The sequence below is a fragment of the Fundulus heteroclitus genome, chromosome 8 (assembly GCF_011125445.2).
Source record: "Fundulus heteroclitus isolate FHET01 chromosome 8, MU-UCD_Fhet_4.1, whole genome shotgun sequence".
NCBI lineage: Eukaryota > Metazoa > Chordata > Actinopteri > Cyprinodontiformes > Fundulidae > Fundulus > Fundulus heteroclitus.
The window spans coordinates 17,986,689-18,010,405 of NC_046368.1; the positions used below are offsets into that span (position 1 = coordinate 17,986,689).

General features: G+C 42.6%; 1 protein-coding gene across 5 annotated transcripts in view; it reads left to right on the plus strand.

The window, feature by feature from the left end:
* Positions 1-23,717, plus strand: part of prrc2b (proline-rich coiled-coil 2B) — a 31,285-nt gene that overhangs the window by 847 nt on the left and 6,721 nt on the right. For 2 of the 5 annotated variants that reach the window (XM_036140224.1, XM_036140228.1), the window contains exons 2-26: positions 4,899-5,076; positions 5,176-5,353; positions 5,613-5,715; positions 6,614-6,677; positions 6,825-6,968; positions 8,798-9,108; positions 9,191-9,315; positions 9,397-9,560; positions 11,957-12,044; positions 12,135-12,303; positions 12,714-13,056; positions 13,167-13,345; positions 13,547-13,742; positions 13,849-14,053; positions 15,349-17,349; positions 17,455-17,621; positions 17,804-17,919; positions 20,059-20,203; positions 20,344-20,420; positions 20,520-20,807; positions 20,926-21,024; positions 22,163-22,352; positions 22,454-22,551; positions 22,653-22,780; positions 22,850-23,087. In XM_036140224.1, coding sequence (XP_035996117.1) covers positions 4,962-5,076; positions 5,176-5,353; positions 5,613-5,715; positions 6,614-6,677; positions 6,825-6,968; positions 8,798-9,108; positions 9,191-9,315; positions 9,397-9,560; positions 11,957-12,044; positions 12,135-12,303; positions 12,714-13,056; positions 13,167-13,345; positions 13,547-13,742; positions 13,849-14,053; positions 15,349-17,349; positions 17,455-17,621; positions 17,804-17,919; positions 20,059-20,203; positions 20,344-20,420; positions 20,520-20,807; positions 20,926-21,024; positions 22,163-22,352; positions 22,454-22,551; positions 22,653-22,780; positions 22,850-23,087 — 5,931 coding nt within the window. In that variant the 5' untranslated portion in view covers positions 4,899-4,961. The remainder of the gene's footprint in view (positions 1-4,898; positions 5,077-5,175; positions 5,354-5,612; positions 5,716-6,613; positions 6,678-6,824; positions 6,969-8,797; positions 9,109-9,190; positions 9,316-9,396; positions 9,561-11,956; positions 12,045-12,134; positions 12,304-12,713; positions 13,057-13,166; positions 13,346-13,546; positions 13,743-13,848; positions 14,054-15,348; positions 17,350-17,454; positions 17,622-17,803; positions 17,920-20,058; positions 20,204-20,343; positions 20,421-20,519; positions 20,808-20,925; positions 21,025-22,162; positions 22,353-22,453; positions 22,552-22,652; positions 22,781-22,849; positions 23,088-23,717) is intronic. The other 3 variants (XM_036140227.1, XM_036140226.1, XM_036140225.1) reach the window with 3 other exon arrangements.

Sequence of the window (23,717 nt, forward strand, 5' to 3'; positions counted from 1 at the left end):
TTTTTTTTCTTCTCCCCAGCCAAGTGTTTGTTGTTGGGTTGAAACGCTAGCATTAGCATTTATTGCTAGCTTTCAGTAAAACAGCTGATAAGTCGATGCTTTTTTGTTTTACCGGAATGTTAAGGAATAATGACGCTATAGTATATTCTGGTTTGTGTTTTAAGTGGCATTAAAAATCCAAACAGGTTATAAAGCTTCGGGTCTAAAGCGTTAGCTGTCAAGGTGCTAACTTGCAAACATGAAGCAGCTGCTAACTCGGAATTTGTGGATTTCTTTTTGGGAAAAATTATTTTATTACCAAAAGACGTAGCGGTAGTAACTATATTTATTATTTTTTAAGATGCAAATTGGAATGATATTTATCCATCAATCTGTTGTTTTTTGTTGGGTTTTGTTTTTTTAGTCCCAGTGAAACGCCTATGCGGAGTTTAGTCTGGAGTGGCCTTCAACACGTTATTGACCAATTCTCGGATTAAATGGCTGTTTCCCGTTATGTTTACAGCTTTGTAGGAATGTTGTTGTCGCCTCGAAAGGGCCACCCTGGGGGCTTTTTTTCCCCCTTCTAAACCTGGCTCAAAGCTTTGGTGGTCTTATTATAAAATAAAAAAAAATTGTATGTTATATGATCAGCGCTTATTTTTGAGGGGTTGGAACGACTCAATGTATTTTATTTATTGGGAAGTGTTTCCACTTGATTGTTTTAGCAAAGCACAGGACGATCTACTACCCTGTATGATCAAAAGGTGAAATGTTCTCCTGTGAACGTGGCTAGACAAAGCAAAGTCTAAAGCTGCTCCAGAAAAGAATACTCACAATTCTTTGACACTTAATTAACAAAATAAGTAAGCTTGCCAAGGTGGAATGTGGCACAATAACACCCTCTTTATTTATATATATATATATATATATATATATATATATATATATATATATGAGAATGTGAAAAAACATTGTTTTTTATTTTTTTGCTGTTCCAAGTTTAGAGCTGACTTCCTAATTGAAATCAATGCCTGGCCCTAACAGCAATTTTCTAAAGAAGATTGTTAATCTTAGGTAAACCCTGAAAATCTGGGCGATAAATTGTCTGGGAAGCTAGTTTTTCACCGCTGTGATAAATGCTACACATTAGGGTTATCATGAAACTAAAATTTTGATCTTGATATCGATACCCAGGAAAATATTCAATACTCTATTCTATTTTCAATACCGTGGGATAAAAATATGACAAAAAAAGTTTTAACATGAAAAACTCACCTTTTTCGATCTCAACATAGAAAATGCTTTCTCTACAGAATCACAGGTGCTAGGTGAATATATGTGCAAATAAATGCTAAGTAAATAACCCAAATATAACACATGCCTAGTGGCATGCTAGCCACAGCTAATCACACAACATTAATGCGGACCACCGCTCCGCTAACATCAGTAATACCTTTAATGTATTAAATTATGAACCGGAACTTTAATTTATTAACCTGTCGGAATTCATCATGAGGGCCAGGGTGCCGGTCCTTGAGATGTTTGGCCAAGTTTGTTGGTGCTTGACTTCGTTGTCACCACTTTAACGCACTGTTTGCTCACAGGCTTGTCGAGATCCTTGGGTTTCCCCTTCTTCATTTGCCCCTTATGGAAAATATTTAGTATCAGTGCCATGACAATTTAGTATCCGGATACAGCGTTTGAGTTTCGATAGTTTGACAACCCTACTACACATTAAATCAACTTGAGCTATATTCACTAATTAGGCGGATTCCTCGGAGACGTGTTCCCAAATTTATGAGTAAATAGTTGATTATGATACACAACTAGGGCTGGGTGACATAGCCCAAACTTATACTACAATACATTTCTTAATTTCGGTCAATATAGTATAATTACGATATCAATAATTATACTGTATTCTTTACAGAAAGACTGCAAAGAAAGCAGTCGACCCGCATTTATTTAACTTTCTTTTCCATCATTGCAATTTTTCTAAAAGGCTTAATATCTCAGCCACGATAAATATACATCTGGTGTGGGCCACAGAGATAGGTGGAGACCACCCAGCTGGCCAGCTATGCTACTGGCATGCCAAGTTTGAATGCATGGCATTTAAGATTTGATATTTGACCAATTATTGGTCAGATCCTGTTAGTCACGTTTTATTGCGATTATGCGTTGGTGATTCAATGTATTGTGCAGCTCTAAACACTTGTGTCTGTGCCCTGTTTTGTGCTGATGTAAGAAAACAAACACATGTACGGTGGATAGTTAACTGCCTCATATTTAAAACAGGAGCTGAAAGCGAACGATTTTTGCAAACGAGTCTTGTAACAGTCTGCAATCAAACTGTTAGATTATACTTCATGAACTTGAGTTTAGTTTTAACATCTGTATTCAAAGCTAAGCTTTATTCTACTGACAAAAAGGGCTGTGCGATATTAGGAAGTCTTGCGATTGTTATAATGTCTGTAAATAATAATACAATATGATTTGCGATATATGCCTAGTTTCTTCTTTCCTCTCTTTCTCATCTGGGCCTCCGTCACTCTGAGCTTTAGCATTTTAGGCGACGTATATTTGTTTCTGGTGTGAATATCTGCTACTATGAGACGTTGTCCAAAAGAGCTGTGTTAAAAAAAATTAATGTTGAAAATTTTTCCCACTATCGATTCTCATATGAATTCCTAAAAATCGATTCAAATAACCAAAGATGGATTTTAAAAGAATGAATTTTTCCCTGTGAACTTAAATGTGCCACATCAGTCTGCTGGAAAAGAATCGGCTCTACACGCTCCAATAGCTAAGCTAATCAAACGTTTTACCATCCCTTCACACTCCCATCCGGGACATGGATTTTTAATGTTATATTTTTAATAATGCACCAGGTTAGTGTCAAAACTTATTTTCCCTTTTGGTTTAATAAGATATTTTTGAATTTAACTGAATAGAAATGGCAGCTGTAGATATATGGTGTCCTCTGTTTCCTACCCTGGATCTGTTTGGGTAATCTGCCCCACAGCATGTTTGGGAAAAAAAATGTTTCAACATTCAGGAAGAGGGTTTGGTCCTTACAGCCACCATTAAGTATCATTACTTTATTAATTTGCAGTTAATATGATACTAGTAGCAATAACATGCATAACTACACAGTCATAAAATATGTTTTTAATACCAGCAATCCAATTTGAGATTGGATCGAATTAAATAAAAAAGAATCGATTTCAAATCTTGAGAATCGGAATCAAATTGATACCCAGCCCTGCTGTCCAACTGGCTGAATATCGCCTAAGCGTGTAAAATACAAGTTTATAACATGGTATTAGCCAACAGTGATTGCAGTCCAAACATTTCTTTGCAGTATGAATCATGCGCACACTGATATTCTGATGACAATATATTGCACATTTGCCAATTATGCCTTTTTGGGTGCCATATTCTGTTCTGGTAATGCCAGAAAGTTTCCGATCTTGTACTGTTTGTAGCGTCGGTGCTGCTATTTGTGATGGTAGTGAGTTTTATGCTTATTCCTAAAGTCTCTGTTAATTAACTTTAACGTTATTTTTGGGATACATCACTCATGCTAGGAGTTTTAAATCATCTAAAATTATACAAATGCTGTTCTGAACTTAAATTGTAAGTCATTTTAATACCTTTTACCATCATAGGTGGTTTAGACTGAAATTACAACTAACAGTGCATGGGTCGATATTATACAGAAGTAGAAAATCTGCATCAAACTGGGACTTTTGTAGTCTGGTGAGCAGTGAGTTAGGTGGTGTTCTTTAGACCATGTGATTCCAAAAAAGTGAAAAACAAAACAAGTGGACTTTTTTTCGCTTCCTATCCTGGAAGCTTTCTCAATTGAAAAATTCACTTTTTGAATTGAGAAAGCTTCTGGGATAGGAAGCGAAACGTCTTCAATCTCCGGAAAAAAGTCCACTTGTTTTGTTTTTCACTTTTTTGGAATGACCATGACCTGGATGACTGAGAATCTTCACCAGCATATTTAGACCACGTGCTCTTCAAATCCTTCTAGTTTCTTAAAAATGGCAATAATCCGGCATCGACTGTGCGACTTACAGGCGTCAGGCATGTGAGACGTGATGGCCCTGAGCAGGCTTGCTGTTCCCAAAAAGGCCTTTTGAATATTCATCTTTGGTATATTTTCAGGGTTCCCGCGGATCCTTAAAAAGTCTTAAAAGGCATTGAATTCTGTAATATAAAACTAAGGCCTTAATTGGCATTAAAATGTCTTAAATCAATCTTTCTTAGGTCTTTAAATTGTTACCAGGTCATAAATAGGATTTTATGTTTGTAATCCTTACCAAACAGTAAAATAATTGACACAATTTTATTATTTTTTTATTGACCAAACGGCTCAATGTAACCATTATTGGTTCTGTCCCGATAGCGGAACCAATAAAAACCGTTGCGGCCGGACTATCTATAGCTGTTAAAAAGAGTTGGCACTGGTTATGTTGTGGTTTTTAAAACTGATTTATAGTTTATTTTAGTAGGGAACAAAACAAAGTTTGTGAATTCAGTTCAGTAGTTGTTAAAAATATATCTGTAATTTGTGTGTTTTTAGCTTTCTTCCTATCTGGAATGTTTTTTTTTTAAATTTTAAACATGTCTACTGGGCCAGAAAGTAATGGTTTATGTTTATGTCGCAACCAGGTTTATCTTGTTTATCGTGAAGCTGGTCTTAACTTTTTATTTCAAGTGGCATTAAAAAGCCTTAAAAAGTCTTGAATTTAACTTGCCTTATGCTGTAGGAACTTTTACTCAAAAGTAAAATTTAACTAAAGAAGTATTTACAGAGTTGAAAATCTGAGTAAGAAATATATATATCTGCTAAAAAGGGTATGATCAAAGCGTCTTTATATAATGGACATTTCTTCTGTTCTTTGTAGAATCAGAAGGCACTGGGAAGAGGCGCAAAGAAAAATTTTCATACTCGATGACATTACATCGAAATGTCCGATCGTTTGGGGCAATTAACCAAGTCCAAGGATGGGAAAAGCAAGTATTCCTCACTCAGCCTATTTGACAAGTACAAGGGAAAATCAATAGAATCTCAGAAAAACACAGGTAGGTTCTGGTGTGTGTTCCTCCTCTAATGCTCTCAGTCGAACTGTCCTCTCAGTTAATTTGACTTTTTCTTACCCCCGGTCCTGCCTTGTCTCCCAGTAGTTACGCGACATGGCTTGCAGAGTCTTGGCAAAGTGGCAACAGCCCGGCGCATGCCCCCACCCGCTCACCTGCCTAGCTTGAAGTCTGAAAACAAAGGAAACGATCCCAACGTGATTATAGTGCCCAAAGACGGTACAGGATGGGCGAACAAGCAGGAACAAACCGATCAAAAGAGGTACACGGGCGTCTCAAATCACCACGTATCAAGCAATTCATGTCCAGGAGGTGTTTTTTTTTTTTTTATTATGACTGTTATGAATCTGTTCTAAACAGCATTCTGATTTGTAAAAGGAAGCAGGTGACTAGACGAGGCCTCTGAATTTTGTCCAACTCATTGTGCCAGTTCAAAGCTTTTGAATCTTTCTTTCTGTTCTCTTGAGTCATAAAACTGGGCTTTTCTTTTTTTCTTTTTTTTTCTTTTTTTGCCTTTTTAGTTCCAGTGCATCTACGCCACTGCTGCCGGAGTCGCAGCCGCAGCCGGCTTTACAGAAATCTGTCTCCAATCTTCAGAAGTCCTCACCAGTACCCAACCAGGAGGTGTGTGATTGTACCAATGGCCGTCAGGTTTTAACTTCTGCCTCATATTTTCTAACTGGCTTGATTTACAGACGAAAGCCTTGTACAATTTTAAGATTTACTTTAAGGCTCATTTCCATTTTTAATTAGGCAGTTTGACCTTTCGAGTTCATTTTTTTGAAAGACTAGATGGAATATCTCCATGAACCAGAATTCTGGATCTCAAAATCCAATTTGGCAGCCTTCGCTGTAAAATATGGTCAAGCGTAGTAATAAGTGGTTTCTTTTAGGGCTGGACAAATAATTGCATTTGCAATATAATCGCAATTTTAAAAAGCGCAATTTCCAAATCGCAGAGGTCTGCAATTTTTGGCTATGTAACAATTAATGGATAAAATGCGTCCCTTAGGTTTTAATAATATGTTTATGGTGGGTCTACCTCCACTTGGAAGGGAAAAGAGTTGCAGCAGTGAGCTAATCTAATGTTATTTGTTTTAGAGTTTATATGATCATACTTTTTACCTGAAACTTTCAGTAATCTCACCATAGCATTAAGTAGCAGTCAAACTGTTTAATGCAGACTTGTTTGTTGGTTGCACTTTATGTTCAACAAGGATTGATGTCCAATTCAGCAAGTGATTCTCTATTAAATAATATTCTGATTAATAAAAACAGTTACATTTCTTGTTTTAAATAGTCCTTGTTTACAAACATCTATATCTGCAGGTCATTTTTGTTGCTTGTGGTTAATGCAGAGAAAAGTCTAAATTAAATCACAATTATGGTTGAAATATATTGCAGTTTGGATTTTTGGCAAAGTCGTGCAGCCCTAGTTTATTTGTACTTCCTGTGGTGTTTTTTTTTTTTTTTTAAATTAAAGTAGCTGATTGATGAAGCTTTGTTTTGCTCTTTTTCACAGAACACAAACACAGGTGGACCAAAGCAATGGGGCCAGCTAAATGGAAAGGCAGTAGAGCAAGATGGTGAGCAATCTTACTGTACCATGTATTATAAAATAAAGCTAATTCTGATGTGAAGAACAATCAGTAGTTAAGGATCTATCTATCTGTCCTCCTTAAAACATTCAAAGCTAAATTGTGTTAACAAATATACAATTTTACCAACATCAGGTTCAAGGGCCTTAAACCGACTTCAGCCCTTCTCTCACGAGGAATTTCCCACCCTGAAGGCAGCTGGAGAACAGGACAAAGCTGGCAAGGAAAGAAGCGGCTTCGATCCGTCGTATGGGCCCGGACCAAGCCTCCGCCCCCAGAGTAAGTTTAGCTTAGAAACTCTAAATAAACTGATGCATTATGGGAAGAAGCAAATATTTTGATTACTCTTTTTGAAATTGGGCATTTTTGCCTCTCATATCAAGATTTAAACTCTCATCTTTGGCTAACTGGTTCCAGTTCCCTCCTGGAGAATTATATACCAGATAATATCACATCAACTGAAAAATCCCTTTTAAAAACCTACAGAGAAATATAACTTACTCAAGGAGGACTTGTTTGAGATATTTTAAAGTAAGGCATCGCTTAAAGCAAAATGTAGGACTTAGAGAAAGAGAAGAACCGGACCAGGGGCCTCATTTATAAAGCTTGTGTATGTACTAAATGGGATCTAAAACCTTAACCCATCCTGCAACCTTTTTTCAAAAAAATTACTGGCGAAAAATCTAGTGGCTTTCTCCTGCGTTATTGGTGACTTCCCGTGAAAGCTATCTGCAGTCATTGTCTTGGAGCAGCGAGTGCTGCTGTGAGCCTCTTTCCTCTTCTCCAAGCTCCGTCTCACAGCTGCTGCCTCGTCCTGAAACCCGCCTACAGTCAGAGCAGAGAGGAGAGCCTCTCCGTCTCCACGTCCTGGATTACAACGCGGGATAAAATATACTAATTTTATAATCTTTATTTCTCTCTCTCTCTGAAACTGTTGCACTAAAATAATTACCTGAATTTGATTCACAAACTGCTTCAATTCCTTTATTCACCTCAATGTATTCAGGCAATGTGTTAAAATTCATAAATTATTTCATTAGGTTCATTTGTAGATCTTGCGATTTTTTTTTATTATTAAACTAACATTTATTACCACATAAACACATAAGTACTGTAAATAGGTACCGTTGAGTACCAGGTATTTGTACTGTATCGGTTCAAATGTGAAGGGTACCCATTACCATCTATGTTGTATTTAGTTTTTACGAGCAGGGACACTTTTTTATCTACCTAGGACCCTTAGTCCAGACGGCATGAAAGTAAACATAAAATTGACACAAAACGATAGGTTCAATATGTACTAGACATACTGTAAGTGTAGGATGTAATGTATGAACAAATTTATTTTCTCCATTTCTCCTAATTGTACCTTTCTGTTTCTCCTTGATGTTTCTAAATGACTGTGTTGTTTTGTATGACTGTCATGTTTGATTATTTCACAATGAAACAAATAAAAATATATTTCAAAAGCTAGTTTTTAAAATGCCAAACAAAGAATTAATACTCCAAAAATAAATATACCATAGATCACAATATACAATTAAAACAATCCACAGTTAATGTCTAATAGTCCAGGAATATTATTGAGCCTAATTGGTTGTTATGGAGTTTTGAATGTCTAAATCAGCTAATTGAACCTTTGTCATACTTCCAAACTTGAGCATTTTGTCGCTTCGATGATTTATGAAAAACAAAGTTAACAATTTTGATGTAGGTAAATGTTCCAAGCTTGGATTTCCAGAAGGTAAGCAAGTAATTTAGAAAAAGAAACTGTAGGACATGGGTTAGAACAGGCTTCTAGAAGCGTCTCACTGAAGTGATTTCAGCCATAACGGGGTTGGGTGTCCTCTGGGTAAATGGTTAAAAACTAGGTAAATTTTTGCCGTTTACCATTAAACATAATACTTTTCCAGAGATAATTGAACAAAAGATTAAACAGCGACGTGTGAACATTTCAGAAATATCTGAATATTTCATGGGATGAACTAGATTGTGTGTAACAGGATTATTCTGTGGCATAGCATGAGCCAAATCAGGAAAGGATCATTATTATTTTGGCTTCAGTCGTGTAAAGGCTTCCTAACTTTTTCTGTTTTGCCGCTTTTAAGACGTGACGAGCTGGAGGGAAGGTGGTGGCAGGAACCTTCAGCCCTCCTCGCTGACCCTCAGCCTCCCAGCAGACCCTGAGGGTAAGAACACTGCCCTGGGTGAGACGGGCTCTCCGCCGGCCTCATCGCATCCTTCCACCGCCACCACCTCTTCTTCTACTGTAGCGAGCGCTCAGTCACCGAGCCCCGACCCCAAGGAGCCCTCCCTCAGACCCGCCCAGCCAGTCCGCAGACCGACCGTCCCCACCGTCCTGCAGTATCAGCTTCAACACACGTCAAACGCCGTCTACCACGACATGTTGCCCGCTTTTGTAAGTGCTCGTTTGCTCTCGACGTCTTTAGGTTTTTGCAGCTCGATGTCTGACGCAGTCTATGCAATTTGACGTTTTTCAGATGTGCGCTAAAGAGACACGTGAACCTACAGCCTCCGACAATGTTACCACCGCTGCAGCAACCCCAGCCCGATTTGACAGCAAACCCACCTTCAGACCAAGCTATGCCAAGCCTGAACTTGTCAAGTTAGTACTCTACAGTATAAAGGTTGGAGGTGTAAGTAGTTGAGCAGGTCTTTATTGTTTTTCCCCCATGTGTGATTGCAGCGGAGATTTAAGAAGAGAGAACCGCTTCGTCCGCGCTCCACCTCGGATCTCTTCTCAGCCCATCCGCAGGCCCACCGAGAGACCACCGCGTCCAGCCATTATTAACCCAGAGGACCTGAAGGATCTGGACGAGCTCGACAACGACTGTGAGGACGGATGGGCCGGTCAGTATGTTCTCTTCTTCTACAAAAGCAACGAGACGTTAAGACTTTTTCTTTTAAACAACAGTGTCATACTTTGGATTGCTGTTGTGTTGGGAATGGGGCATTTCTCAAATGAAGTCACGTTTTGTCCGGAGACAGGATGAGTTTAAATTACAGTAGCAACAATCGCAATACTAAAACATTTTGGAAGATGACCTCGTCCCAGGAGCTTCATTTCAGCCTGCTTCAATCGAGGAACCTAGCATCGAACAGCTGAAACGTTGGTTGAAATGTAGAGGGCTCAAAGTGAGCGCAAAGAAAACTGTATTAATAGAAAGGTAGGAGAGGCTGTCCTCTCCTCTCACACAATGGATCAAAGCCGTGGAAGAAACCTGTTGAATCCATGTAGAATTACAGCTTATACTAAGAAAAAAAATATATATATATTATTATAGGCCTATGTTTTAATTTACTATAGAGATTATTACAGAAAATAGACTTAAACAGTCAGTCATCCATCTGTAATCAGAAACTCAGACCCCGTCTCACCTTCACACACGCAAACAAAAGATCACTGTGAGAGAAACATCGACTTGATCTAAGACAAGAAGCGTAAGACCAGCAAGAAAACCGCCACACATTGCTTCTAATCATCATAAATGCATGCATTTAGCTGGTATTTATACACCCTGGGACTTAAACTGCTCGTAACAAAAGTTGTTGCGGGGGATTACTGTCTTCCTGCGAAGCGCGTTTGACCCACAAAAAGGTGTTCTGTTGGGAAAAAGTGACTTCAAGTTCAAAAGTAACCCCAACAAACCACAGCCGCCGACTCACGAAAGTTACAAGTGACTTTAGAGGAAAACGAGCTCAAAGTCGCTGACAATAAGTGGACTGTGCAACACTGAAGTTCACATGAATTGATTGTTGGACGTTTTAAAGATGCTGTGAAAAAGCCAACTAAAGGTATCCAACCTGCCCAGATGCTGCAGTCGCTGCTTTCAGGTCTGGACTTGGCTGCTTACCGAGGAAATATAGGGCACATGGGTGTCTTTGGTCAGATTCCACATTAAAGTCCTCTTGGTTACAACACTGACATTTATCTGCAATCCTTTGGGATTTTGGAAAATCAATGGAAAAAAAAAACTCCCACCATGTGATCATGATCATCATATCGCTAGTCACTCCAGCAGAAACCAACGCAGCAGCGTTGTTCTGTTGTTGCCATATTATTGTCTGTTGAGGACAGATCTCTTAAAGGTTTTATGTGGCTTAAATATCAGGCTTATGTTTGTCTTTACAAGCAGGCTTATTGTGAAACAAGTAATCTTGACCATAACCGGTAGCAGGAGGGCCCAATTCTGTCTTCAGAGTCAGGTTTATTGGCCACGATTGTGTGCAATCAAATTGTTTTACGCAAAGGTTTACAGATGGATATTTTTAACACATTTTTTACCTATTTAAATAATTTATGAACTTGCAATAAACTTTGTGCCTACAATAAGAGAAAGTATTGAAAATTTACTTTTTAGTCCCAAAATGATGTGGTTCTTCGTTGTACTTTGGTAAATGCTTTATTTATAATTGGCCAGGTTTAAATAACTGGATGCATGTAGGGTTTTTATGTGTTCAGTCTTTCTTTTATTTATTTATTCCTTTTTTATTTTCTCAGCTGTTATTTTATATGATTTGATCAACCCTTTTTTTTAAATTACCGTATTTTCCGGACTACAAGTCGCGCCAGCCATAAAATGCATAATAAAGAAGGAAAAAACATATATAAGTCGCACTGGAGTGTAAGTCGCATTTTTGGGGGAAATTTATTTGATAATATACAACATCAAGAACAGACATGTCATCTTGAAAGGCAATTTTAAATAAAAAAAGAACAGAGGCAACAACAGGCTGAATAATTGTACAGTTAGCTTACGCTACATGACACAACTGAGAACGTGCCTGGTATGTTAACATAACATATTAAAAGCTATTCAGATAACTATAGCATAAATAACATGTGAAGAAGTTAACCAAAGCGCCCGTGTCACTCCAAATAACTAAAATCCAGTGAAATCTTCATCCTCGGTGTCACTTTCAAATAACTCCATTAACTCCAGAGGTAGAAGATGCAGCACTTCTGCTTCTACGTCGCTTACGTCTGATTCAACACAGGCCTAGAGCGCCCTCTTGTGGTTTGGTGTGAAAATAACAGGTGTAATGATATACCGGTAAAAATGTGTAATAATTTCACACATAAGTCGCTCCAGAGTATAAGTCGCAACCCCGGCCAATGAAAAAAAAACTGCGACTTATAGTCCGGAAAATACGGTATTTTACTTGACATAAACTAAAATCTTTCATGAAGTTTGATGAAATATCTGACACAATGACTTTTTACCGGTTCTGCTTTTTCCCTCTAGGTCTTCACGAAGAAGTTGACTATAGCGAGAAGCTCAAGTTCAGTGATGACGAAGAAGACCACTCTTCTAGTGATAAAAACAAGATGTGGTAGGAGTTCTTGCCCCGTCGCTTATTGTCGCTCAGATGTTCAGTCGTGGTTTTTATTCATGGGTTGGTCGGTGTAACTTTTGTTTTTAGGGCCGAGTGGGAGAGGGAGAAGGAGCTCCAGCGAGACTGTCACTCCTCTCTTAGCTCTGGAGACGCGCCTTACTCTCAGGAGGCAGGAGAGGAGAATTATTCCTCCCAAAATCATCACCACGAGCCCCCGAGGAAACCCATCGGCAGATATCTCTCCACCGACAGTCAGGTAACCACGCACACTACAGGGATCATCCTCTGATCCAACCCTTTGGAGAGTTTCTAGCTAAGATTAATTCTGTATGATCTTCCTCAGTTCAAAAAGGTATAGGTCCCTTTTTATGACTGCATCGTGAAGCAATATAAACCTTAAGAAAAAAGTATAAAAATAGTTTTCTAGTTACAGGTGACGCTATTTTCCAGTATGTGGCTCCTTTCCAGAAACGCATATAATGAAACAGGAGTGTGTTAGTTTAGAAGAGGGGTAAAACAGTAGTGTTGTTGGCCAGTGCCACATTTAACCACCTGAAGTATGTTATTTCATAATCATAACATTGCTTTTACGCATGAGGAATGTTAGTCAAATGTAGGTGTTTTAAGAGAATCAACCCCTTAAGCTGTGTTTTATTTCGCGTTCAGGCCCAGCAGAAACCCCACGGCGAGCCGGCGGCGGACTCGGACGATCACCAGCGGTCCCAGAGTCAGGCGCCAGCCAGAGCGAAGTACGTGTCGCCCGAAGTGTCCGAGGCCGTCGAAAGGGCCCGGAGACGGCGAGAGGAGGAGGAGCGCCGTGCCCGCGAAGAGCGACTGGCCGCCTGTGCTGAGAAACTGAAAAAGTTGGACGAGAAGTTCGGGAAGACCGAAAGGCCCGCGTCAAAGACGGAAGACGTCCCGAAGGAGGTCGAGCGGAAGGAAAGCCCGCTTTCTCCGAACCGGGAACACTGCAAGGGCCACAACGAGAACTGGCAGTATGCTACAAAAGGTAGAGCAAACAAAAAAATCCCAGTTAAAGAGAATAAATAAACTTTTTTTTTTTAAAAAAGACCAGCTATTGAGGATTTTCTCCACTTTTTTTTGTCATTTGATCTGCAGAAGGAAGTGAGGCTCTGCCAGTCAACTCCTTTGGCCATAGCTACCGTGATGAGCATCATCGCAGCAGCGACGACGACGGCCCTGAACCCTCCTCCCCCTCAGAGGACTACGGCGGACGTCAGGCCTCCAAAGCAGTTCCGCCTCGCTTTCAAAAGCAGCTACAGCACCACCAGCAGCAGGTCCGACCCATCCCTCCTCTCCTTTTCAGAAGAAATTAGTTTCTCTGTGTCTTTTAGTGAAACTTTCCTCAGAGCCTTAATTTGAAAACGAATTAAACAAACCCAAAAGCCTCTAGGCCTGTAAATGTTTTGCATTCTTGATTTGTAAGCAACTTTGCTGGATGTTGCTCAGTAACAGTTTTTGTTTGCCGCGCTCCGTAGGAACAAGCCCCTAAAATGCAGCACTGGCAGCAGTCTGGTCACCCGTCGAGCTCAAGTCACACCCAGCGGGGCTACTATCCCCCACATGTGCTCGGGTTTGATCCCCGCTGGATGATGATGCCACCTTTCATGGATCCACGCATGACGCAGGGGCGCTCTCCCGTGGACTACTACCCTGGTTGTATTCAGTCTTCAGGTAAACACTCAACAAATTGGGCAACTTAATGTTCTGCGGTTTTGTGATATTTTTTTTTTAAGCCATAAAACCAAATGTATTTTTACCCTTTTCACTGCTATATCAGGGATGGTGAAACCCGTTGTGCATCAAGACCACCTGAACAGTCCCAGCTCTGATGAGGGATGCCACGGCAACCTGCAGCAGGAGAGACGGGCCCCGTCTACCGAGCCGTACCCAGTTTGGAACCAAGATGGCTACCCTTTACGCAGCTTCACTCCACCCTATCAGAGACACCATGAAACCTCAGATAACGACTTGTCAGGGGAAAGGTTAGTAGCTGTGTTTGGGGGGAAAATTAAAAATAAAATGCTTCAATCAAGATGATGTGGTTCCTGGAAAATTAGGTTGGAGGTTACTACACTGCAAAAACGGATCTAAACAGGGTTCCCACGGGTCCTTGAAATCCTTGAAAGTTTGTGAATCTGAAAAAAATAATTCAAGGCCCTTGAAAGTTCTTGAAAACAGCCAAAAAAACACCTTGTCCTTGAAAGTCCTTGAATTTTTTTGTGGGGTTGAAAGTTCACACGGATGACGACTCATGTGTCATTATTTAACTACCACACAATCTTTTAAAATTATGTTGATTCCGCAGACTTTTAATTTGCAAAAGTACGTTCACTCTTCTTCGTTAGTTGTTAAGGCTACGGTTTAGGCCTACATGCGGCCAAATGAAGCGCACATGCGCCGCGATGGACGGTGCAGGTTGATCATAAATAACTGAATTTGAAATATTTTATCTTAAATAAATAACGGCATTTGATTCACACAGCTACATGTTCATGTTTTACTGTGATTTGTAGGCTCCTTAGTGGACCACAAGAGAAAAAAGAAAATGTTGAAAAAAAGTTGAAAAGAAAAAATTTGTAACTCCGCCATAGTGTCTCTTTATGGTTCATTTTGCCGGTCTCAAACCTTTGCATTGTATTAAAATATGATAACCTATTCAGCGGTCACAGTAGGTAAATGCTGCCACGTGTGGTCCTTGAATTTGAGGAAATTGGTCCTGAAAAGTCCTTGAAAGGTCCTTGAATTTGATGTTCACCAAGGTGTGGGAACCCTGTCTAAAAATAAGCAAAATGTTTTTAAACAGTGTTTTTGTCCTTTATCTGAGCAGGTAAATATGATGATTTGATGATCCTGCTCTTGAAATAAGATGATGGAGATGAATTGTTCCTATTTTGAGTGCACAGATCTTATTCTATTGGCAGATCATCTTATTTACCTGCTCAAATCAAGGACAGATACACTCATTTTAAGAAAACTTTACTTATTTTTAGTTCCGTTTTTGTAGCGTAATTACTTCTGTTTAATCGAGAATAATGAAGAATAAATTAAATGATTAAAAGGTGCTTGCTACGCTGTATAAGTATTGGAAAAGTCTTTGTATTTCTGTGCTCTGTTAGATTAAGAGTTTTACCTCAGTAGCCAGTTGGTCCATGATCAGTCCATCCGTCCATTTAGTCATAAAATTTTAAACTGAAAAGCATTTTTTTTTTCCTACCTGAAAAAGTTTGACACTTTCTGTGATTTTGTATTGATTTAGTTTTTCTTCCCAATTTTCTAGAAGTAATGTGGCCCCTTCCCAACGGGACTCTTTCGAGGACGGGGCTAATCAGAGCTTGGCACACAACGAGGACGAGCTCGCCCATAACGCGTACCACACACGAGACCCGGACAAAGAGCGCAAGCACCATGACGCGGGCCTTCTCACCACCGCTCAAAACCTCTATCCGAGGAGCGAAGGCGCCAAGCAGAATCCGAGAGACAAGCACCCGAAGGAGAGCCCTGACTCTTTTGAGACCTTGGATGGGTCCAAGGACAACTGGAAAAGAGACGGAGGCCTCAGCTCCCCGAGCCACTGGCCCGAAGCTACTTCCAGCAGTAGTGGCAACCAGGCGTCTGAGACCAGCGGACGGACGCTGATCCGTAGAACCGGGCCCATCAAGAAGCCGGTTCTCAAGGCTCTCAAGCTGGAAGACAAGGAGAACGAAAAGCCTAAACCTGAACCCGAAGAGAAGCCTGTCCCCTACCGTCTGGAGAAAGAAGTCCTCACTAACGTTTATGACTTGAAGAAGGACAGCCAGCTGAGCGGCAGCCGGCGTCCAGCGTCGCCGGTTGTTGAGAAGCAGCCCGAGGAGAGGCAGCGCCTGTCGCCAGCTCCCAGCAAAGCAGACAGGCCTCTCAGTAGCCACGGCGACGACTTCCCTAAGGAGGCCAGCCAGGCCGGCGGCAGGAGTCAGCTACTCAGAGAGGGCCAGGAAAACAACCGAGAAGCTCAGGCACCACGGCGCAATAACTGGATTTTCATTGATGAAGAGCAAGCGTTTAGTTCTGTCAGAGGAGGAGGAGGAGGCAGAGGCCGCAGTCGGGGGTTCAGGGAGTTCAGCTCCAGAGGTGGGAGCCGCGGTGGCCGAGGCGGGGAGAACCTCAGAGGAGGCTACAACACCAACAACGGGGGGGCTCAGAGGCCCGCCAGAGGCCGGGGAGCGCCAAGAGACCTCTTGAAGGTCGAGGAGTTCCAGAGGGGCAAACCTCGTCGACGGAACGTCAGCGAGACCCTGAGCGAGGCGTCGGAGTACGAAGAGCTCCCCAAGAGGCGCCGCCAGAAGGGGGCCGAAAACGGCGAAGGCTACACGGAGCCCGGCGAGGTTTTCAAGGCCGACAGAGACTCCTGGAGGTCCAACAAGGTGTACACAGACGACCAGGCGGCCTCAGACAACCGAGAGAAGGCCAGGATGAGGGGCTTCGGTGGCCGCGTTCTGCCCCCCCGGCTGAACACAACCAACGCCTACAGCCGTAACTTCGCCGGGTCCAGGGACTTCTCCTCGTGGAGGGGCCGGGGACCCCAGTTCAGCAGCAGCAGCTCGATGCAAGAGAACGGTCACGGTCCCGGCGCCGAGGCCGCTTACTCCCGCAGGCCCCCCGCTGACCGCGAGGCCCTGAAGTACACTCCTAAGTTCTCAGGCGCCTTCACAGAAAATGGCGGCGAGGAGCGCGAAGGGGAAAGCTACCTAGAGAACGACAACCCTGACAGACAGATGCTGAGGAGGCGGCGCCCCCCGCGTCAGGACAAGCCCCCCCGTTTCCGCCGCTTACGCCAGGAGCGGGAACCTGGCTCGAACCAGTGGACCGGCGACGAGTACGTCAACGGAGACTTTGCCAACCCTTGGCCGGCTCGCTCCAAAGGCGGCGGAGAAGACCACTGGCCCAGCGGCCACTTCTCCGGACGCTCCGGCCAGCACGGCCCGGCAGAGGAGTGGGAGACGGGATCGGAGAACAGCGACTTTGGGGACTGGAGGGGGAAGCAGGGCGGAAACATGGCCGTGCAGGGACACGTCGACGTTCCCTCTGACTCGGGCCACAGCGAGCCTGGCTCCGGCGAGAAGAGGGAGCTCTCCAAGAGAAGCTTCTCCAGTCAGAGGCCGCTGGTGGAGCGACAGAACCGGAAAGGAGAACCGGCGTCGCTGCTGGAGGCGAGCAAGATGATCCGCACGCCTGAGAATCCCTCCGCCTCCTCGTCCAACAGGAGCGACTCTTGGCAGAACGGAGGCACTTCCTGCAAAAGGTTAGGCTCGCTTTAGCTACGCCGTCTTGTGTTTGGGTACGTGTAACGCTTTTTGACATCAGACACACCTGAAATACTTCTGTGGTGCCTCTGTGTCTACATCAGCAGGAGCCCGGATGAGTCCGGCCCGGTCTACAGCCTGGAGCCCGCGCCAGAGGACAGAGAGCCCAGCGAGCTTACCGCAAAGAAATTAGACAAGGACATGAAACCAGGACCCGTCAAGACAGACTTTGCCGAACCTCTGGGGCAGTACGAACTCAGCAGCTACCCCCGTGAGTTTTATCCCTTTTTTTATGTTGCTAAAAATTAAGCAAAGCTTCTTAAAGCTGCTCTGCAGATTCACAAATGAGATGGTCTGCTTGTGTTAAGTGATAAATTTAGACTAACAGTCGTAGTTTCATGTCCTCAGGTAACTTTGCACTCATTGCAGACTTTTTTTTTTTTTAATATATAGTTGATGCTGACGCAGTGGGGCAAAACGTGGATCCTGATGGATACCAGGACGCCTTGTCAAAAAAGCAGCGGCGGCCGCAGGAGGATGAGAGGCGGAGGAAAGAGCAGGGAGCAACTGTAAGTGTAAATCTTTGCTCAGGATAAAGGTTTGAAGAAGTCTGAGCGTTGTGTTTTACAAGTACATTTACCAGCAATGAACAGTCCAGTGTGGAGAAGGATATATTCTATAGGCGTTCAAACCCTTTGTCATATGAGCCAAAATAAAGTTAGAAACACTTGTGGACCGCAAAAATGTTTTTCTTTATAAAATGATTGGGAAACGCATTTCTTGCAACATTTACATCTGCTTAATAATATACGAAACGTGAGAGTTTTACGTGATAAAAAAACTGTGTTTTGAAGAAAATTAATAATTTTTGGTCCAAAACAAAGGGTCTTGCATTATTTCCTTTTTTAAAAGCCAGAATTACTACAAAGCAAGTATGGAAGCATATATGATTGATAAAGGAAAAATACTTTGTGTTTTGCCTAACTTTTTATTTATTTTTTTATTTTTTTATTTTTAAGAAGGTTTCATTAGTGAAAATCTCACCCTTTAAAAAATAAAGAACAGTCCTGAACCACAGATGTACGTACTTGAGGACCTGATTTGATCCATTCTTGAATCACGATCAGAGAGCTGCAAATTGTCCCTGCGCTTCATTTTCAGCGCATTACCAAAGAACAACAAAATTAAATGTTCTTTATTCATTTTTTAAAATCTGTATCTCCACCTTTCAATCCTAATGTCCTGAATTGCTGCGTAGCAGGCAGGGCATGAAGCACCTGGGCTATTCCGTATACTCGTACCAGGAGTAAAAGAACTACTCCAGCTGTGGCTCATAGGAGCGCAGCTGGAGTAGTGCTTTGCTGGCGAGTAGTGTTTGCTGGCGGGAACGTACATGATCACCTGCATGTGACTTCACGTGAGTCTGTGTGGGTGACAGAGAGCTGAAAGTAGAGGTGTGACCACGTGGCGTCAGAAATGGCACACAATGTGATCTGGCTTTATTTAGATGGGCTAATACATTTAATTACTTTAACTGTGAACAGGTATTACTACATGCCGTGATCTTCATCTTCTTGGCGGGGTAACTGTTTGGGAAACACTGTAGTGTTTTTAAAAAAGGGGAAGACGAGTGTATTGGTCTGGGTCCTCTAAGTGTTCATCACAGTGACAGCCTGGGCGAAGGAACCGCCTGCTTTTAACAAATAGCGCTCTGTAGCGCCAACCCAAGGCTCAAAGTCTAACCCGGGCGTGTCCAAAGTGCAGTGCCGGGGCCCATATGTGGCCCCTGTACTCATTGGTTTTCCCGCATTTCTAGAAGGATTTGGCCCCCCTGCACAGGTGGCTGATGGAAGCTTTTTACTTTTATTTATGGCAAAATTATTACAGACAAGTTGAAATCTTACTATTACAAATGTAAGATACAACACAAATAATTAATCTTGTAATAACCGCAACTTTTTATATGCTCTTTAATTTCACTCCTTTTCAATGACTTATACTCAAATGCAGACTTTAGTGCATTAAAGTCTTCAATTCATTTATGAAAATTGGACAAATGCAGCAAGTATTTTAAAGGAAATGCCAACCCAAGTTCTGTTAACAGAATTCAGTTTTTCAGTCAAAGCAAAAATAATTTGCACTCTGGGTGACCGTCTTTTAATAAGTCGAATGAGGAAAACCCCTTTTTATAATACTAGATCTACACAAATTTAATTTAACTGATTGAAAATCTGATTAATTTGTTGATTAAAATTGGCCTATTTTGTAGAGGAGCTAAAAACCCTTTTATCTATTTTTTTTGGCCCCTGGATACTTTTGACCTGACCATTTTGGCCCACGTGTCAAAGTTTGGACACTGGTGGAGGAGGTGAGGTTTGATGAAGTCTGAGCTGGAGTCACACTTTCACCCAAACCAAACCTGTCTTCGTTTAGATAGTGCCATCGTCAGGTCTGTGATCTTTTCTGATCTTCTGACATTCTAAGAGCCTATTTACATCTTCCTTGAAGCTCTTAAATCCCGGTTTGGGGAAGATGAACACGGTTGATGCAGGCAGAGCTTTAATGGGTGTGAACAGCTGCAGAAGAAGCCGTTACGTTCGTCTGCCAGACGAGGATTCTGCTCAGGGTGGGCTCCTGGAGAAAAGCCCTGAGAACTAGTACAAACTGTGTTTAAAACCATTTCCTCTGTTTTTTTTTTTTTTTGTTAGGTGCAAGTGAAGAACCGGGCAGCCACATCCAAGATACCGCCGCGCTTTGTCAAAAAGCAAGGGAGTATGAGCCTCGAGCAAACAGAGGAAGCCATTTCTTCACCCAACAATCTAGGAACTGAAATCTGGGAGACCAACAGTTCAGGTAATGAAAGTTTATTTCATTCTAGCAACAACATATTTATATTTATTTAATCGCAAAAATATTCTGTTGATTGACGACACAAAAGCGATGTTAACATTCTTCACCAACGTTCTCCTGTGGTGCTGATGTTTGTTTTGCAGCTCTGTCAGTGCAGTCTTCAGGGGGAGACTCGTGGACTAAACAGGTGTCTTACACCGGCAGTGAACCCAACTCTGAGGTAGCGCAATGCAGTTGTTCACCACTTTTTTCCCCTCTTGAAAACAGTTCTCAGAGTTTTCGTGTGCCAATAAATCACTTCTGTCCCCTCGTCCACCAGGACTCGGACGCCGGTCCTGAACAGAGTAAAGAGCAGCACAAACCGGGGCCCATCGGCAACGAGCGCTCCCTGAAGAACCGCAAGGGCTCCGAGGGTGTGGACAGACTGGAAGGTGGCCCGATCACACCCGTCAACGGCGTGGATCTCCACGTGGACAGCGTGCTCCCCGTGCCTCCCATTGAGTTCGGCGTCAGCGCCAAAGACTCTGACTTCAGCCTGCCGCCCGGCTCTGCCCCGGTGCCCGTCTCCAATCCCGTCAACAAGCTTCAGGATACACTGGGCACCGACGTGAGTAGTGCCACGCGTTAATCCAGACGTAGATGAGTTGTTTTCCGACTGAGAAACGGAGGATTTTGTTGTTGTGAAGGTGGAAATGACTGATTTTATAAAACGTTTTCCAAACCAGACTTCCCTAAATCAGAGCATCCCAATGCTGCGCTCCAACCACCTGCAGCGCGGCATCGGCCTCAACACCATGTTCCCCACTGCAGACCTCACTCTCAAGGTATTTGACTTTCAGTTAGAGGAAGGAGTATGTTTATATTTATCAGGGATGCACGATGTATCGGCCGATGTTGGTCATTTTCTTATCATCCAAGTCAAACTGGGTCTAGTCGTCCTTGTTCCAGTGTTTGAAGAAGGGAAGCTGGTTGGTCATGCTGCTTGGCAAGGCTTTGATGCAATCAACTGGGTTCCCTTATATAGGACATTTTTGTATAATCTGACCCAATCTGTATAATCTGACTGAATTTGAAAGTGCCTTGATATGACATGTTTCATGAATTGGCGCTAAATAAATAAAATTTAATTGAATGCAGTTTAAATGTGTCCGCTAGGGCTGGACGATAATTCAATAACAATATATATCGATCGATAGACGTGTGGCACGATAGGAAAAAACAGGGTCGATAAAAGTTCCATATAGAGACAGTTTTCCTTCTTTCCTTTCAGCCTATCCTATCATATTAGTTGATGCTACAGTCACTACTTCCTCTCAACCAATCGTAATCGCAGACCCAGGCACACCGTAACAAAGCGCCGCCCTCTCAAACCACAATACAGAGCACGTGAAAATGTAGCAGCAAGTAGCGGCGGAGAAAACGGTCCCAAAACGGGGTTTTACTAGTTCGCCAGCCTGACTGAAATAAACCAGTGATTTGTAAAACTTGCAAGGAACCGGTAAAAACAAAGTCTGGTAACGCAACCACGATATAAAGTTCCAAGATGCGCTCCCTAAATTGTGCAACTAGTGCCAGGAATCAGTGCAAAATGAGCTGCAATCTGCGTCCTTACACGCCACAACCTCAGACCTCAGCCTCTCAATTATCAAACCTGAGAAGTAACTAGTGCACTATTCCCACCTAAATAGGCTATTTTATTTAATTATTTGGTATATTTATTTTTGTCATTTTACTGGTCACTTTAGTTTATTCTATTTCAGAGCTGCACATAAAATATGTTTTTTTTTTTAATCGATAAGCTTTTTTTTCTATATCGTCAAGCCTTAGTGTGCGCAGCGATATCGGCTCAAATTTCCACAAATCTAGAATATTGAGGCTGTTTCTGCAGGACTGTCTGCACAGCGTTGATCGGTTGATTTATAAAAGCTAAGCGTTCTGCTGCGTTTGTTTCTTTTTCCGCAGATGGAGTCGGCGCGCAAAGCCTGGGAGAATTCGCAGTCTCTCCCGGAGCAAGGCTCCCCCGTCGGTGGTGCTTCAGGCGCTCAGCCTCCCTGTAGCGCCGGTTCATCCACCGGAGTCAGCTACAGCTCTTTTGGCGTTTCCATGCCTCCCATGCCCGTTGCATCAGTGGCGCCTTCCATGTCCATGCAAGGTAGATGTGTGTTTTTTTTTTTTTTTTGGTTGGTCGTTTCCCCGATGGCTCCATCTCTGTGAACTCACCTCGCTGCTGCTTGCTTCCTAACCCTGATGCAGGCAATCCTATCGCTCCGTTGTACATGGACGGTCACGTCTTTACCAGTCAGCCTCGCCTCGTTCCTCCCACCATGACCCAGCAGCAGACCTACCCACAGGTAGAGAAAGAAACTCACACACACACACACACACACACACACACACACACACCGTGTGCGTCGACAGGTCGCTGTAATTTGCAACTTTTTCATCCATTCAGGCAGCAACAGCTCAGCAGATTCCCATCTCTTTGCACACATCTCTTCAGGCTCAGGCTCAGCTGGGGCTCCGTGGAGGTCTGCCCGTCTCTCAGTCGCAGGAGATGTTTAACTCCATCCCCCCCTTCAGGTACGGGGAGCACACGATCGCCTCGCCGTGTGAACGGGACGCGGGTTTTAAGCTCCCTCCTCGTTGCAGGTCCCAGGTTTACATGCACCCCAACCTCTCACAGCCCAACCCCATGGTGCTGCCTGGCGGGGGGCCCCTAAAGGGTCCTTACTCGGCTTTCCCCGGCATGCAGCCGTCAGACATGGTGAAGTCTCAGTCGGGCTCACACTACCAGCCTATGAACGGCAGCCAGCAGCTGGTCTACGACAGCCAGATGAACCAGGGGGGGATGGGCTCCTCCCAGCTGATGGACTCCCAGCTCATTCAGGTGAACTCACTTTGCTAACGCCTTAACAAACACACACACACACCTGCAGGTGCTTGGATCCCGTTACTTACATACTCACCAATGTTTATCTTCAGCTGCCACTTTATACATTTCATATTGATTAGTATTGTATACGTTGTATACACTGTCTAATACTGTAGGTCAGGAGTGTCAAACATATGGCCCGCGGGCCGGATCCAGCCCGCCGAACAATTTAGTCCGGCCCTGTGGCTAAATGCATTATCATTATAAAAAAAAAACAGTTTTTTTTTTTTTTCCCAGTGTCCTGTCTGGCAATGTGGCAATAAGATGCCACAAAGAGCTCATCAGATTTGACTTTCACAAGTGGACAAGATAAAAGGAAGAGAATGATAAAACAATTATTGAAAAAAACATGTACTTTGTTTAATTGAAATTATGCAGTTCCTATATTGTCCACGAGGGGCGCTGTGTTTTATTTAGCAGATTAAGCTTCAGGTGTGGAAAAATTCAAATCATTTCTTAATTTTTATCTGTTTGATGTATTTTGTCATGCAGGACAGTGTTTTTAAGTTCCAAAAAATGTGAATAAATGTTTTTCAACATTGTATAATCACTGTGATCAGTTCTTATGCATAATGCACAAGGAAA